Raw genomic sequence first — 18,864 nt, 5'->3', positions numbered from 1 at the left:
AAAGTTCCTGGGACTAATTCACTTACACACGTATTCATATACTGAATTAAGTGACAGTATGCAAGCCAGTGAAGCTAGTTATATGACGTTACATAAAGATACTTTGACTGAACTGAACTAACGTTAGTATCTAACATGGCTTGGTAGCGAAACACAGTTAGGCTGTGTTCACCTCACACGTAATGTCTTTTTCTCACAAAAACTGACGGTTGTTTTTTTTGGTTTTTTTGCTTTCTTTCTCATATAAATGCAGTTGAGAGCGTCCTAAAAGAAGCTCGGGACGCTTTTGAAAACGGTGTCGACTCCGACGGGTTATTATGTAAATCATGCCGCTAGGCATTTCGGGGCGCGGAAATGAAACGGTACGTGAAACGGAGAACCGCTGCATGATCGCTGAATGCACAATGCTCGCCATCAAATCTCCTATTGCCATACTAAGGAAGCCCAGAAAACAGCACACGAAACAAAGGCGGCGCGATAATAAATGATGATTATTCCGGTCAGTATTCGTTATTCAGCACACACGTGAATACATTCAAATGAACTGTGTGCAGCACTGTTCACTCAGTGTAGCAACACAATGTTTCGACTGCACTTCATTACATAACACATGCTGAGAATATTCTCCCGAAATGAAATACAGACACAAACAAGTAAACAAGAATAACACAAATGAATAAACACGTCCGTAAGCAACGAAACAGACAGTTATGAATAACGAGCTTGTAATTAATCTCAGTAATGTTGCAGTTGTTTACGTTTTAATTAAAAGTGGAAGTTGAGACGTATCGTAAAACAGGATTAATCCAGCGTATAATAGGATTCCCCCCGAGAAGTAATCCAATTAGTCCGACGTGAACTGTAGAAAACCTAATCCGTCTCTCACGGAAGAAAGAAAGGCTCGAGGAAAGCCGATCCTACGGTTGTGTTCTGCGGACAATTTTCAAAAGCGATCGCGAACCGTACCTGCGAATGCGTTTCCTAACTCCTAATTTCCCGTATGTTACGCGTTACGATGGCGTCATATCGAAACAGCAATAGCAGGTTACCCCGTTTGCTGTTTCATGTCCTCGGGGTCGCGTACGGAGCCCAAACGGAATCACAAATCCCTTTGCATTTCATGCGTTAAAGAACATACGATCCTGAATCTCTTTCTGTATTTACACTGGGGCTAAAACACGACCCTCTAGTGGCGGAACAGTGGCACTGCAGGACACGGTAATTATTAAATCCATTTGGATCGATAACCAACCAAACTTAAACACCTAGACAAGATATTTCAATCCCTGAAGCCGTGTAGTAGCTAATATTCAACACCTGGTGAAATATAAAGTGGGAATTTAGTTTAGAAATCAATATATTTAAAAAAAAAAAAAAAAAAAAAAAAAAAAGATGTTCAGTTTCCTTGTAAACATACAGTCCAGGGACTCACCTTATAAATGCAGGACTTAGCATTGAGGAAGAACAGCTCGATGGTGGCGTTGTCCTTCAAGTAAGAGATACTCTCGATATAAAACCTGTACAGAATGAAACACACACCAGTTAAAGATCAACGGAGGAATGCTAGGGCTGGATTATGGTTTAAAATTCCAGCCATAACTGTTCAGCAGCTGAGTTAGAAGATCTGCATACATTAACCAGCAGGGGTCAGAAATGACCAACACTACAGTGCTCTCTCTCGCTCTCTCTTTCCCTCCCTCTCTCTCTCTCTCTCGCTCTCGCTGTCTCTCTTTCCCTCCCTCTCTCTCTCTTGTTCTCTCTCTCTCTCGCACTTTCGCTCACTCTCTGTCTCACTCTCTCACTGTCTCTCGCTCTCTCTCTCGCTCTCTCTCTTTCCCTCCCTCTCTCTCTCACTGTCTCTCGCTCTCTCTCTTTCCCTGACTCTCTCTCTCGCTGTCTCTCGCTCCCTCTCTTTCCCTCCCTCTCTCTCTAGCTCTCTCTCTCTCGCACTTTCGCTCGCTCTCTCTGTCTCACTCTCTCACTGTCTCTCGCTCTCTCTCACTCTCTCTCTTTCCCTCCCTCATTCTCTCTCTCGCACTTTCGCTCGCTCTCTCTCTCACTCTCTCTCTCACTATCTCTCGCGCTCTCTCTTTCCCTCCCTCTCTCTCTCTTTTGCTCTCTCTCTCTCGCACTTTCGCTCACTCTCTCTGTCTCACTCTCTCACTGTCTCTCGCTCTCTCTCTCTCTTTCCCTCCCTCATTCTCTCTCTCTTGCTCTCTCTAGCACTTTCGCTCGCTCTCTCTGTCTCACTGTCTCTCACTCTCGCTCTCTGTCTTGCTCTCTCTCTTTCTCGCAGTCTGTCTCGCTCTCTCTCGCACTCTTTCTCTCTCACTCATTGTCTCTCTCTCACTCTTTCTCTCTCTTGCTCTCTCTCTCACTGTCTCTCGCGCTCTGTCTTGCTCTCTCTCTCTCTCACACTCTTTCTCTCTCACTCGCTGTCTTGCTCTCTCTCTCTCTCTCGCACTCTTTCTCTCTCACTCGCTGTCTCTCTCTCACTCTCTGTCTTGCTCCCTCTCTCTCGCACTCTTTCTCTCTCACTCGCTGTCTCTCTCTCACTCTCTGTCTTGCTCCCTCTCTCTCGCACTCTTTCTCTCTCACTCGCTGTCTCTCTCTCTCTCTCTTGCTCTCTCTCGCACTCTTTCTCTCTCACTCACTCTCGCTCTCTCTCTCTCGGAAAATAAAATATTTCTGCAGCAGCATTAAATTTCTGTTCCCATGCCTCTAAATTTTTAAATCATAAACTGTGATACGATAAAAATACAGATGAATACTGATCATTTGTCAGTATGAACTAAAAAGCTGTGCTGTGAACATACACTAAACATAGTTTTAAAGCTGATGGATGGAAGATTTTGGAATTGCAACCTCTCCGAGTGAAATTCCCTGCTACACGTGGAAGAATATGTCGTGACGTGGGCTGTGCTCCGTCCGACCGTCATGCTAGCGTCAGCCGTTTAGCGTCACCTAACTTAAAAGACAAGGCCGTGTTGAGTGGGAAGGGCGTAAGATTCACTAAACTGGAACCCGACGGCTCTGATCGGAAATTAGTGAGGTACTGTGCCACGCTTCCCACCGCGACTCACAGCAGCTCAGCAACACTATCTCTGTGTAATCCCCGACTCAATCCCGAGCACTTTCACTCAAAAGCGAAGCACATGACGATCACGTTGTGTAGTGGTGTAACTACAGTACAGTACTTATAAAGCCCTGAACACACACACATACAAAATACAGCAACGCCAAGCCTTTAATGCTGTAGCAGTGTACAGCAGTATGGCGAGAGAGAGAGAGAGAGAGAGAGAGAGAGAGAGAGAGAGAGAAAGAGAGAGAGAGAGAGAAAGATAGAGAGAGAGATAGAGAAAGAGAGAGAGAGAGAGAGAGAGAAAGAGAGAGAAAGAGTGATAGAAAGAGATAGAGAGATAGTAAGAGAGATAGAGAAAGATATAGAGAGAAATAGAAAGAGATAGAGAGAGAAAGAGAGAGAGAGAGAGGGAGAGAGAAAGAGGGAGAGATAGACAGAGAGAAAGAGAGCGAGATAGAGAGAGACAGAGAGATAGAGAGATAGTAAGAGAGATAGAGAAAGATATAGAGAGAAATAGAAAGAGATAGCGAGAGAGACAGAAAGAGATAGAGAGAGAGAGAAAGAGAGAGAGAGATAGGGAGAGAGAAAGAGGGAGAGATAGACAGAGAGAAAGAGAGCGAGATAGAGAGAAAGACAGAAAGAGATAGAGAGATAGTAAGAGAGATAGAGAGAGAGAGAGAAAGAGAAAGAGATAGAGAGAGATAGAAAGAGAATGAGAGAGAGAGAAAGAGAGATAGAAAGAGAGAAAGAAAGAGAAGTAGAGAGAGAGAAAGAGGGAGAGATAGACAGAGAGATAGAGATAGAGAGAGATAGAGAGAGAGAAAGAGAGATAGAAAGAGAGAGATATTGAGAGAGTGATAGAAAGAGAGAACGAGATAGAGAACGAGATAGAGAGAAAGAGAGAGATAGAGAAAGAGAGAGAGATAGAGAAAGAGAGAGAGATAGAGAGAAAGAGAGAGAGAGAAAGAGAGAGAGAGAGAAAGAGAGAGAGATAGACAGAGAGAGAAAGAGAGAGATAGAGAACGAGATAGAGAAAGAGAGATAGACAGAGAGAGAAAGAGAGATAGAGAAAGAGAGAGAGAGAGAGAGTGTGTGTGTGTGTGTGTGTGTGTGTGAAAGAGGGAATTAAAAGTGCATTGGCAGCTGGTGTAATTGGACATGTGAGTGAGGGGGTCGAGAGAGTCTTTTACACGCATCAAAGACTTCAGCTTCCTTCAATCAATATCCCAATCAAGAGCTGAGCAGCGGATTACACACACACACACACACACACACACACACACACACACACACACACACACACACTAGCTTCTAGGGCTGGTGGCTAAAGACTAAAATCATAACAATGATTAATTCACTCCTCATTGAAATCACACTTATTGATCAAATTTTTTACGCACAATATCTAAACCTCTGCGTACAGAATGAAGCCCGTGTAGGCGTGCTGTTACAGTAAAACAATCAACGATGTCGTGGTGTAACGCAGCCCGACATGAGGAGAACTTCCTGTTACCACACCAAAAAGTTACGACTTTCCAATTATAGCATGTCCCAAAGTCTTTCAGTCGCGAGTACTTGAATGATTAAAGAAACGTACACTCTACGGGGAACCGTGGCGTAGTGGTTAGCACGTCTGCCTCACACCTCCGGGGCTGGAGGGGTTCGAATCCTGCCTTAACCCCGTGCTTCAGGGGTTTCCTCCGGGTTCTCCAGTCTCCTCCCCAGCCCAAAGACATGTACGTGTCTGATTGACATTTCCAAAATTGCCCGTGGTGTGTGATTGTTCCCCGTGATGGGTTGGCACCCTGTCCAGGGTGTCCCCCGCCTCGTGCCCCGAGTTCCCTGGGATAGTCTCCAGCGGTATGGAAAACGCATGGATGGATGGATGGATGTACGTTCTATCCGTTTAATGTTACATGTCCACAAGACAAGTTAATTCCTGTTACATTCTAGCTGCTATAAAAAGTCATTCCCTCACAGTGGCTTGTTTTTACAACAGTCATGTGACCGAGAAACTCCTCCTGACTTCCCCGTGTGTGAAAACAGTGGAGTATCCGCGTGTGTACGTTGTTATCACAGAATCAGTAACGTATTAGGACGGGCTCTCAATATAAAGCCGTGATTTGAATCACTGAAAGAAAGAAGAAATAAATAAATAAATAAAGCTACACGATACGTACCGTACCGCGTGGGTCATGTTAAACTGTACTGCTGTGCGTCTGGCTGTTTGAGTAACAACTTGAGTAAAGCTCATTAGCACGTTATTCGCTCATATTTCTAAATTACGAACGCAAGCCTGAACGGAATGCTGCTGTTGCCATGACGGCGAGATTAATGAGGGAGTTAACGAGAGCAACAGCAGCTCCCGATTGGCTGACGGCTCCCGCGGCGACGGGTGAAGTCCGGGGTCAGACTCATTTTATAGGCGTTTATGCGTGAGTGTGCTGCCACTGACCCTGCTAATTTGCTGCGACGGAAACGCAAACGTGCATACGCGAGCACACACACACACACACACACACACACACGCCCCTGTGGACCGCTCGACTGTCGCGGTGTGAAAGGGTTTCATCTCGAACGCTACTCATGGAAGTCCAATGAATTCAAACAGTACTCCGTTACACACACTCGACAACAAACACACACTTAAATTACAGGCCATGCCGTTAGTTTATGATAATGTGTGTGTGTGTGTGTGTGTGTGTGTGTGTGTGCTTGTGTGTGTGTGTGTGTGTGGGGGGGGGGGGGGTCAAAACACCACTTGGTAAATTTTATATTTATATTTTATAAGACACTTTATACTGTCGTGCGTGTGTGTATGTGCGTGTGTGTGTGTGTGTGTGTGTGTGTGTGTGTGTTTGAGTGTACTCCAGCAGCACTCACCTCACGCAGAAGTAAAGGACGATGGGGCCGGACTTTTTGGGGAACTCGTGCTCCAGCACGCGCCTGTCTAACTGCAGCCAGCTGAAGTGACCCCTTGAAAAACACCAGCAGAGAACCGAGAGATTAAAACCGACTCCACCACAGACGCACAGATTATCCCAAAGATACAGTGTGCTATTGTTCCTTCGCATCACGTGTTAGGGATTGTTTCGCTTCGTAATAAAGATGATGGGATTTGTGCGCATTAGGGGCTGCACAGACTGGACGATTAATACGTTCCCTAATCGTCGCTGTAGAGCAGAGCTTCTCGAACTTTTGTAACTAAAGCCCGCCCGAGCCTCCCCTATCACATGGCACACCACAGCTCCTCATATTGGAGGAGACCAGGTATAATGATTATCTATTCTTTATAAAATCTATCTCTCTCTCTCTCTCTCTCTCTCTATATATATATATATATAAATATATATAAAATCTATAATTTGTTTTAGATAGATAGATAGATAGATTTTTCTTTAGCTTTTGTGTTTTTGCACATTTTTCATTACTTTTCATAACTTTTATGATTTTTTTAAAATAACTTTGATGACTTTTATAAAACGATATAACGGACAGGTGTGGAAGATGAATGATATCAAATGTTTCTGAACACTAGAACTACCTTGAACAAGAGAACCAGGCTGTAACAACGCGGACTATTTTACGTGTAGAACACGTCGCATTACATTCGTCTCGCGTTATAAAAACATTCGCATATGAACGATGTAAATGGGGACGAAGGGCGCGTCTCGTTATCCGTGACGGTGTTAAACCTCCGGCTCTCAGACTCTCTCAGAGCAGACGCAGAGAGAGGTGAGAGTGCAGCGGGAAAGCAGGACCTCGCGCTTGAAGGACAGTACTGACGACATTTGGAAAGTCGCTAAGGTTTGTCCAAAAAGTTGCTAGATTTGTCGTTAGGTGGTTTTTTTTTTTTTGTAAAAAGGGGTACCCAAATGATGCCCTGTCTGTTTGTGTGTTTTTTTCTTTTAAAACAATTAACCCCCCCCCCCCCCCCCCCCCCAGCCCAAAGACAAAATGTCTTTGGAAATTGTAGCGTTATTTTTGTCATCTCTCCCCACCCTTATTGCGCAATCAGTAACATAGTGTTCACAGTTCCAACACGAATTGCACAGAGCTTACTGAGAATGAGAATAATGTGAGTCAGTCAGTGTGTATATGTGTGTATATGTGTGTATATGTGTGTATATGTGTGTGTGTGTGTTTGACAGTGAAAAGACACGTAGCAGAAGAAGCAGCCATGAGTTTATTAGCATGTCCCTAGCGACTGGAGTCTGGCGTCTCGGAAACGGCTGTGAAGCTCAGGTCAGAGGTCATCTGACTAGCATCCGAATTTGTTTCAAGACTACAAATACCCCAGTCCCGTTGAGAGCTCTTGCGCGGCTGTGGAAAACGGGTGGGCGGGTTCTCGTGTGCGGAGTTTACGCGGATGTTTGCGTGTGAGTTTGAGTGTAGGTGTGTAAATGCGGCAAATAAACGGCAGGGGGTCCGAAAATATAGGAACGAGCAAGAAAAGAAGCGACGGCGGGCAGGATGAGAAAAGGAGAACGAGAGACACGCAGAGAGAGAGAGAGAGAAAGAGAAAGAGAGTCCGTCTCACGTGTACGTATCGCGAGATTACGGTTGAGCGTCTCGGTGTGCAGTGGTGTCTGTGATTAACTCACGTGTCGTCCGTGTAGGAGATTCCAAAATACTCTTTCTCTTTCAGGTTGAAGTGCGATGCTACCAGATCCAGCAGGTCCTTCGCCATTAGCTTGGGCTAAAAGACAAAAAGAGCGGATTGAAATGACAACTGGTCAATAAATCAGCACTGTAAAGCACACACACACACACACACTCCTCATGATAACTAATTTTGTTGGACGATATATTGTCCCAGAAATAACTGCGATAAATGACATCACTGTCACTTTAAGCCACTGATATAATACATAATATAATATCATAATAACGCAAGTACACCCTTTTACAGCGCAACGAACTTTTCATTCTTAAGAATATTCATACAAATCAAATAAAACCACACAACCAAAACAATAAATCAAATGGACTGTAATACAATATTCTGAATTCTTTATGCTTTAGTTGTTGCGGAAAGAGTGTATTCACAACGTGACCTACTGTTCTACCTAGCGTCTTACTTAAGTCCAGGTTCACGTGTCATTTTATGCAGAAGCAGGTTGTAATATTCGGTTTATGTTGTGTAAATGTCTGATTAATCTCATGTGTACAGGAAGTGTTTGGGTGAGTTAATTAACCCGCTTCGGTTTACCGTTGTTCATTCACTGTTCAGATTCAGCTCACGCAGCTTAAGCGGCTCAAACCCCGACGTTACTGACTACGACTGGATTACATGAAACGCTGGAAATATTCTTACTGGATTTTTCTTCGTCCAAAAACATCAGTGCGTTGTTAATATCTTGCGTCATTTTTCCCAACAGTATGTTTTTTTAATTAAAATCGGTGCTAGTGCTTGCTACGCATCGTAAATTTGCAGTCATCTTTAAATTCGAAGTCGTACCGTCGAACATCCGACAGACGTTCTAGAGCAGTCGAGAGGGCAGGAGCAGCGTGGATGGCTAAAATGTTAGTGACCTTCATTCTTCTGTATGTGAGCTATGAATATGTCCAGTATAATAATTTGAGTGTTTCCTCGGCAAATTCACACGAATCTTTACTGACTCGCAGACTCAGTGCAACAGTTGACACACTCGCCATGCTCTATATACAGAGCGCACACACCCCAAAGTCATGTTGCTGTGTGCTCGTGTGCCACGTGACGTCCACAGGCCTGTACTTAAACGCCCTAATTACTGTTTCTGTTTCGCACAGGACCCTTTTCATTAACGCCAACAAACACCTACATCCATGTTCACACACACACACACACACACACACACACACGTGTTCCAGCACAGTGGACAGAGGACAGAAATACAGCAGAGGAGGGAAAGAGTACACGATTACAACATGTGGAGAGAAAGAAAGAAAATGAATGAGAGGAGGTAGGAGAGAGACGTTCAGTGTACACACCGTCATCATTCTCTCTGTGTACTCGATCTGGACCACAAACAATTGTATGATGAAGTAGGACTTTGTCATGGAATTTCTGCTGAGCGCAGCGTTTCTGAATTCTGCGCTTTATTTATTGCTCATCACTCCACAAGCTCAACATGGTTTGGTCTGGATTTACCTCCTTATGCTCAAAAAGTTCCTAATAAATCCCATTTTAAATGGTTTTTATACGACTGTTTGTATCACACAGCTCTTTAGCACATGTGGATGGGAGAATTTACTTCCTCAATTAGTGTGTGTGTGTGTGTGTGTGTGTGTGTGTGTGTGTTTGTGTGTGTGAGACACAGACTGAGGAAGTAGTTTTAACTCAACCACAACTCCCAATCACTGACTGCTTGAGGCAGCATATGGGTGTGTGTGTGTGTGTGTGTGTGTGTGTAATGTGTTTCCTCGAAATCTCCTGTAACTTGCACGATGGAGCCTAATGTCATTCTGTGCATGTACAGTGTGTTGTGAAATAGTATTTGCGCCCATCCTGATTTCTTCTCATAAAGATCTTCGATCTTCAAACGAAACACAACATAAAACAAAGGTGACCTGAGTAATCGCACAATGCGGTTTTTATTTATTTATTTTTATTGAAGCAACAACAAAAAAAAAGTTATCCAACACCTATCACCAATGCGAAAAATGAATTGCCCCCTTAAACTTAAAACCTGGTTGTGCCACATTTAGCAGCAATAACTGCAACCAAATGCTTCTGATAACTGGAGATCAGTCTTTCACTTACTTCTAGGACTAGGATTTACTCCTATGCTTTGGATCATTGTCTTGCTGCATAATCCAGTTACACTTGAGTTTCACCTTATAGACTGAAGACCAGACATTCTCCTTTAGGATTTTCTGGTAGAGAGCAGAATTTGTCTTTCCCTCAATTACTGCAAGTTGCCCAGACCCTGAATCAGCAAAGCATCCCCACAGCATCACACCTCCACCTCCATGCTTGATTGTAGGTATGATGCTCTTTTTGTAGAATTCTGTGTTTGGCTTATGCCAGATGTAACGGGACCCCTGTCTTCCAAACAGTACCACTTTCAACTCATCAGTTTACAGAACATTCTCCCAAAAGGTTTGAGGATCATCAAGGTGTGTTTTGGCAAAATTCAGATGATCCTTAATGTTCTTCTGGGTTAGCAGTGGTTTTCACCTCACCACTCTTCCAGAGATGCCATTTTTGCCCAGTGTTTTTCTGATAGTGGAGCTGTGAACGGTGACCTTTATTGATGCAACAGAGGTTTGTAGGTCCTTTGATGTTGTTTTTGTGACATGCTGGATGAGTAGTTGCTGTGCTCTTGGAGGAATTTTGGAAGGTCGGCCACTTCCGGGAAGGTTCACTACTGTGCTGAGATTTTCCATTTGGAGGTAACACGGTGGTTCTTTGAAGGCCCAGAGCCTTTAAAACAGCTTTGTAACCCTTCCCAGACTGATGTATTTCAATCACCTTCTTCTTCATAATTTCTGGAATTTCTTTAAACTTTTGCATACTGTGTTACTGGGTAAGACCTTTTAACCAACTCCATGCTGATGAAAAAGTTCTATTTAAGTGTTGATTTGATTGAACAGGGTTTGCAGTAATCAGGCCTGGTTGTGTCTAGTCCAGCTGAACCTCAATATGAATGTACGTTCATAGATTTGGGGAAGTAGTAACTACGGGGGCAAATACATTTTCACACATGCCCAGTTGGCTTTGGCTAACTTTTGCTCCAATAAATAACACTGTGTGTTTACTCAGGTTGCCTTTGTTTCATATTAGATTTTGTTTTAATTTCTGAAACAACTGAGTATTTTGCTCACCTACAAATTGGAAAGAAATCAGGATGGGCGCAAATACTTCTTCACAGCACTGTAACTTATTAGTCGTATCATTCACATCAAGTCGCATAGCTATAAACAACTGATGAATTATTTCCTGTTGAAGGTGAATGACTGCAAAACGACCCAATTCAGCCAAGTAAAACACTCTTTGTTCTAATGATTCTAATGATGTAGTTCTACGCTAGCTGCAGCAACACCGGCCTGTTCAATCAACACTGCTTTAGCCGTTGTTGTTTTGTTGTTGTTTTCATCCTTGACCTCGATAACCTTTGTAAAGTTTTAGTTTTCTTCGAAATATTCGAAAGCCGAGGTTAGCGAGCTAGGATTTGTTTCGTTGCAGCTATGAACAACAAGCAGCGCTAAGAAAACGGTAAAACGTCGTGTACGCATGGTGTAAGCTCTACTTAACATACTCAATACTACAAGGGAAATGTAAACCTTAAAAGTGCAACATGCATTAAAATTGAGGAATCTGCATACTCCTTAAGTGCTTTAACACTTGGCATTGAACGAAATGAAAACGATTTAGAAACATGATACACTTTTGCGATAAACAATGTAGAATACAAATATTAAGGCTTTTCATTTGACTCAATCTTGTACTTCATAAATAGCAGTAGGTTTATTTTGTTTAGGTCATGCGTCTACGATTTGCAAAGTCACATGGAATGCGCTGTAAGTAGAAGAAAGGCTCCTTTTTCAGGTTCCTTTGTTACTAGTGCATTGGCATTTTCGCTATTTTATTCACTTTTGTTCTGAGCACTGCTTCATACGACAACCTACTTTTATCCCTATACAGACACGGGTTTTTGTGCTCTTTCACACGAATATCCCACACCCCGAGTCCACACCCAGGATTAACTTTAGGTTTGTTTGAGAAAACGTACTGTCAGAGCAGGTTTAAAAAAAAAAAAAATGATTACGCACAATGCATCTGAACTGGGAATCAACTGGGCAGTTTTATAATGATAATGAAAATAATGATTATGAGTCTTTATTGGTCACAGCACAGTGAAAGTCTTTTCTTCGCATACCCCAGCATGCCAGGAAGTTGGGGTCAGAGCGCAGGGTCAGCCATGCTATGGCGCACCTGGAGCAGAGAGGGTTAAAGGCCTTGCTCAAGGGCCCAACAGTGGCAGTTTGGCAGCACAAGGGCTTGAACCCCCGACCTTCTGATCAGTAACCCAGAGCCTGGCAGTGCTGGGGCTTGAACCCCCGACCTGCTGATCAGTAACCCAGAGCCTGGCAGTGCTGGGGCTTGAACCCCCAACCTTCTGATCAGTAACCCAGAGCCTGGCAGTGCAAGGGCTTGAACCCCCAACCTTCTGATCAGTAACCCAGAGCCTGGCAGTGCAAGGGCTTGAACCCCCAACCTTCTGATCAGTAACCCAGAGCCTGGCAGTGCAAGGGCTTGAACCCCCGACCTTCTGATCAATAACCTAGAGCCTAGCAGCGATGGGGCTTGAACCCCGACGTTCCGATCAGTAACCCAGTGCCTGGCAGTGCTGGGGCTTGAACCCCCAAAGTTCTGATCAGTAACCTAGAGCCTAGCAGCGATGGGGCTTGAACCTCGACGTTCCGATCAGTAACCCAGAGCCACCACTGCACTATCCATCACTTCTGTTGCGTGCACAGTTTTCTTAAAATAGCGACATCTCTTATTAATATTCATTTCGTTCATGAACGAATGATTTCATTAGTGGTGCGTTACTTGTGCTTGACGCAGATCGATGGTTCGGATGAAGCCTTTGAGTTGAAGCTGATCAATAATTCAGAGTGTAGTTTAGGAGCTGTTGTTGATCTAAACGTGTTCTTCACTTCATATATCACGGAGACGTTTCAGTTCATCTGGAGGCCGCGATATGCCTCGAAACAAAAACAGGAAGTAATAGAACAAAATGATCGCATTATTCAACATTCGCTTGATGTTGATGTCTATACCCGAGTTCACACACTCGTATTATTAACATATTATCTCTCTCTCTCTCTCTCTCTCTGTCTGATTTTTGTCTGATCTCACACGAGACAAGTTGCTGAAGAGTGTATTATGTAATCCATGTCCATACATGGCATGCAGGAAGACTATCCGGTGTGCCAAGATTTAATAACACAGAGATGCGTGTGGATCAGATTAGCAATTAGGAATGCCTAACATAACAATGACACACGCTAAATGGACAGGCTACATGAACGCCTCGGTTTGGCATCATATTCCGCTCAGTGCCGACATACTGCCATATAATTCATTAGCCATAATACAGATTACCCATTAGTACATAATCAAATGACCCACAATGCATTGGGAGTATATGAGCAATAAGCCAGGAGCAGCGAGTCGGTTTACACACGCAAAAATGAAATGATTGTGTAATGAAGTAAAACTATTTTATTCGCAATTTATAGCAGGTCACAAATATAGACTATACGACGAATATATACAAATACACGACTGCTATCTGCAACATACACTGCCGGTTAAAGCGTTTTTACACATGGAGTTATTTATTATTTAGAATTTATTACAGTTTACTTACTAATGCAAATGAAATCAGGGAAAAATATACAAGCGTGCAATCAAATATCAAATCTATATCGTTGTATTATAATCGCTCTCGGGTTATAAAGTGACTATAAGTCTGTAATTTACACTATGACGAGACAAACATATTGTAGAGTGATCCAGATTAGCCAGCTAGCGCTAGATTTTCTCTAGTCACTTACACAATTTTTCTTAGGTTTACATTTTTAGGGGTGAAAACATTTTGACAAGCAGAGTACAGCTAAATGCTATTCCTGCTGGAAAAAAACAACAACATAAAAAATAAAAACCGTCATAGACATTCGAATGGTTTCCGCTACAAATACCATTACAAACCATCAGCTAACCATTAAAACCATTACCTTTACTATTACTGGTCCTTAATGGTATCCACTAGACATAACATGCCACCAATAGAAGGCAACAAATTACCAGTAGAGACCCACAAGGACCATTACAGTCTCCATTAAAACCAATACAAATTCTATGAGGGTTTCTATTGTTTTTCGGGGGGTTTTTCAGCAAGGATATTTGTTTAGCTGGGCGTGTTTATTTATATACAGCACTACCTTGTATTATTAGCTAGCTAGGTAACTTAACAGTCTACAAAATTTTTATTTATTTATTTTTGCTAACTAGCTATATACACCGTCACAAATTACCCGCTCTTTTGGTTTCCTCAACAACGGTTACTTGTTCAAATTACTCCTAATAGAAACTGTTTGTGTCAAACACTTCAGATTAGGACACACTCCCCATCATCTAGTGTTTTCCCACAGTCTGGGAAGCTCATGCAGGACACATTTTTGTGTTTTCTCCAATTGTTTTCCTCACTAAAGTTGTATCAGATGCTAACTGCTAACTAAGATAGGGAATCCACTTTCCTGGACACCAGACCCTTTTATAGATGTTTGCTGTGTTGTATTTTGGCATAGCACAACCTTTTTAAACCGGATGAGTGTAGATTTGTTGCACAAAGGTTGTTCTTTGTTACTGGTGACTGGCGGCGGTTGACACGGCATGACTCGGTGCTTTGGTTTACCAGAGCTAGCATTTGCTTGTAGCATAACTGTATTTTAGGGGATTAGCTGCTCTCACAGGTGCGTACTCTACACACAGTCTAAAATTCACCTGAGGGACGTGATAATGCAGAAAAACACAATGAACTGATATTATACAGCATTAGCAAGCATGTACTATGGATACAGCTAAGATTTTACCTCAGACCTCCACCCTAATATACAAGCCACCATTAGTCCAAATTATAGCAGAGGGAAATTACAGCCTGCTAATGAAAGACTTAAGAGGACCTGACTTACCCAGAGAGACCACGCGCACACATGACTCAACATGACTCACAACAAACAGCCACATGTTGAAGCAATACCTAGGATCCTGGGAACATAGATACGCTCCCCTTACAAACCTGTGTTCACACACGTAGGCAGGGAAAAAAAAACCTTACACCCAAAAACTGTAAGCCAGAGATCACCTGACCAAGAAGAGCTAAGTGCTAATTATCACTAGCTAAGCACAATTTTCTATGTGTACGCAATGCAAACATGCGTACGCATGATGCAGTATTAGACACTAGCTGCGTTTACATGGACAACAATAATCCACTCTTAATCCGATTAAGACCATACTCTAATTAAGAAACTACCATGTAAACAGCAATTTTTACTTACCTTAATCTAATTAAGGTCATAATCGAAGTAAGCAATAATCTAATTAAGACAGGTGGAGTACTCCTGTTTTAATCGCATTATGGACGTGTATTACAGACACGTACACACCTTAATCACATTATTAACATCGTGTGGGAGTTTTCACCGCATTTTGCGACAGGACACGATCACACACGGCAGTTTTACGTTTTACGGCGAACAAGAGAGTTCGGCTGTGTCCCAAATCGCATAGTTTCCTACTATAGGCCTGTAGTGGGGGAAAAATACATGTATCTCGGCTACTGTATAGACGGTAACTACGCGATTTGGGACACACCCACCACTTCAAGCAGTTGTCTATTAGCACGTATAGCATGACAAATAATTAACTGCACTTAAAGCGTTCGTAAAAAAATAAATAAATAAATAAAAACACCCAAAACTGTATACGGTCCCATAACGAAGACCAACTGTATGTCGATACGTGAAATTCTGGAGGGACGTCGGACGGCGTGGCGCGGTGACGTAATGACGCGGGCTGTTAATCTAATTATGTTCTATAACATGTAAAACGGGAACATGACAGGAGTATTCTAAAAGCGACTCATGTAAACACCTTAATCACATTATTATCTTACTCAGAGTAAGGTCAATAATTAGATTACTGCTGTCCATGTAAACGTAGTCAATGAGTACATCGTAATGAAATTACAGCCGAATCCATCACATTTTCTCAAATTTAGACGCTTTTTTTAAGGTCCGGGAAAAAGTGGGCGTATGGTCACCCTAACAAAAGCATTTCAGAGAACAATCTGTGTTCATTTCTACGAAATTAACTTTGCACAAAATTAATTTGCGCGTGCACCAGGAGGTTGCTCATGTGAGTCACGACTGGCGAGAGAGAACCAGAACTATAATCAAGCAGCCGTCTATACTGTGTTCTGTCAAAATAATCATTTATGTAGTTTTAAATGAAAAAAAAAAACTGTAATCCTGATAGTATTCCCATTTTTTACAAAACGTACCTGTAATCTGATTCCTTGACGTAACCGGAACGGATTACAGCTACCAGTTTTTTGTATCCTGATTACGTAACGCCGTTACATGTATCCCGTTACTCCCGAAGCCTGGTAATAAGACAAGTACGTAGTTTAATGTCGAAACTAAATGCTAAATTGGAGTCGGGAAATTGATTCTTGTGCAACATTCAGCTACTTCATACATGCTCAATTTGCTACTTCATGTTCTCGAATGAATACATTTGTGCTTAAATTTTGTTTTTGTTTTGCGCTCGTCTAAAAAAAATTCATGTAAGTAGAGTATTCACGATGAATTAGGCTCATTCCAGTCTCTGTGTTGAATAAAGCCGTACGAAAGAGAACATTTATTGATATTTGTGCAATGGTCTTATCACGTCCCCATCCCAAAATCAACTGTAAATACAGATATAGGGGTATCTATAGCATGGAAAAATGTCTGTCACTTCTTCAAAGTGAATGAATTCAAGCCATTTACTTCTTAACCAACTTACAGTCGGAAAACCAAATAAAACGCACATATCTGAACAGCCAAAGTCACATTTACGAGTTCTCTCGCTCAACAATGGCTAATTCGGCAAGGTGATTTGTATGACGTTGGGGGCGGGACACTTCAGATGCTAGACAGCATTTGAATGGACAGAAAAATCTGATGAGAAGCTGAAGTGCAGAATGATGTCATCAAAATTGTGGTTGAGCGATCATGTCAAATCTTCAACAACCCAATCAAGCTAATTCACTTAGGACGAACCGGGCCCACCGTTAGCTCTTTTCACCCAAGATGTTTCTGCTGCTGAATCGAAGACATGTACTTTGTCTATCCAATGAGGCGAGAAAGAGCGAAAGAAACAGGAAACAGTCAAGTCAGACGCCAGACGTAAGCAGCCAGACATAAGCAGCCCCGCCTCATGTAGCATCAGCTTGAATGAAATGTGTTAGCTCGGATCTACTGTCCTTAAAAACCGGTGTCAGCTCTATTTGGATTGGAAATCTAGCCCAAGATTCATTTTACCCTGCTAGCATCGAGCCTGTTCTGTCTATTTGTGTGGCTACGCTAAAAGAGCAAGGCGTGTAGCGCAGACTGCCAAATGTTTTTGGATGCTCTTGTATATCTGTATTGGTTGGCGTCAATCCGATTAAGCCCAGCTTCACAGAGAAACGTGAATCGAGACATATTTTCAGAACAGACGCTAGCTAGAAATGAGACGTGCTTGACCTTCAGGAAATAAAGGAGCAATGAGAATGTGCTGTAGCTTCAGAAGCCACTGGATTCATCTCTGAAATCCCTGAGGCAAGAAAATGTGTTCTTAGAGAAACCTGGAATATTGGTGTCCCCACTGGCCTGATTAACCTGCCTATGACCTTTGAACCACATGAAGGGATGGAGAAAGAAGAAAGAAGAAAGTGGGAAACAGGGAAAGAGAAGGGAAGGAATAATACAAGACACACGGACTGCGTTGTTATACAGACAGCTAAAATTAATGCTTGCTTTGGGGAGCAAGTATGAACTGCAGTTAGACTGATAAACGAGGATATAAAGTATGGAATGTCCGACCAGGGATATACGAAGTACAGGAAGACAACGTTGGAGATAAAAGAATGGAGAGGGAGAGATATCCTAAAACTGAATATGACTACAAGCACTTTACCCTTCAGCCAAACAAATTATTAGTATATTATTATCACCTGGAAGAAATAAGCTGTCACTAGGAATCTTTTGGCCTTCCGTCCACACTGAGACAGCGTTTTTGTCCAGTAAAAACACTCTCCCAAGTGGACAAATGTGAAAATGGCATTTTCACATTGTAGTGTGGACTGAGAAAATGCAGATATTCAAATCTGGAGTTTCTGGAGCTCTTTCCGAGTGGTCCTTGGCTCTTGGGCTACTCTTCTGACTATTCTTCTGACTCCCTGCTCAGAAATCTTGCGAGGAGCTCCTGTGCGTGTCCGGTTGATGACGGAGTGATGTTGCTTCCACTTGTGGATAATGGCCCCAATGGTGCTTACTGGAGGATTCAGAAGTTTTGAAATATGTCTGTATCCGATTCCATCAATATGTTTGGCAACAATAAGGTTGCGAAGGTCTTGGGAGAGTTCTTTGCTTTTTCCCATCATGAGATGTTTCTTGTGCGACACCTTGGTAACGGCAAGCCTTTTTATAGGCCAACAATTTACTAACCCAGCTGATATTAATTTGCACAGATAGGAGCTATAACTACTTTCAGCTGGTTCCTTGCCTTACCTTGCCTTGGAGAACTGCTTTTTCTTAGCCTGTTCAGTACTTTTTTCCTGTTTCATTCCACTGTATTACACATAACTTTATTTATGGACTTTAATGTTGTAAATTCCTCATATGTGTGGATTTCTTGAGTTAATAATGATGTCTGGTGAAAATTTCATGTGAATAGCCTCATTGGAAATACATTTACTGAAAAAAATGTTCCAATACTTATTTTCCCCACTGTATTTTTAGTCATGTGACCAATTCAACTCAAAATAAACAAGATGGTGGATGTTGTTGTACTGCGGTTGTTGTACCTGCTATCCAGTCTGATAGTGTTGTTAAAGATTAATGTCACTTTTACAACCGTTTTCAGACGTTTCAGTGTGGACGCGCAGTTATTTGGAAAACGTTTGAAAACGCCGGTGCAGACGGAGAGTGCTTTAAAATGAAAATCCGGTTTTCAGATCTATCCGGATTAACGTGCA

At 42.5% G+C, this 18,864-nt stretch overlaps 1 protein-coding gene across 1 annotated transcript in view; it reads right to left on the bottom strand.

The window, feature by feature from the left end:
* frmd4a (FERM domain containing 4A) overlaps positions 1-18,864 on the bottom strand; it is a 109,415-nt gene that overhangs the window by 57,716 nt on the left and 32,835 nt on the right. The window contains exons 3-5 of the mRNA XM_053623519.1: positions 7,687-7,781; positions 5,966-6,058; positions 1,433-1,517 (exon numbers count right to left, since the gene is read on the bottom strand). Coding sequence (XP_053479494.1) covers positions 1,433-1,517; positions 5,966-6,058; positions 7,687-7,781 — 273 coding nt within the window. The remainder of the gene's footprint in view (positions 1-1,432; positions 1,518-5,965; positions 6,059-7,686; positions 7,782-18,864) is intronic.

The sequence above is a fragment of the Ictalurus furcatus genome, chromosome 4, assembly GCF_023375685.1.
Source record: "Ictalurus furcatus strain D&B chromosome 4, Billie_1.0, whole genome shotgun sequence".
NCBI lineage: Eukaryota > Metazoa > Chordata > Actinopteri > Siluriformes > Ictaluridae > Ictalurus > Ictalurus furcatus.
This window is presented reverse-complemented; position numbering and strand designations above follow the sequence as displayed.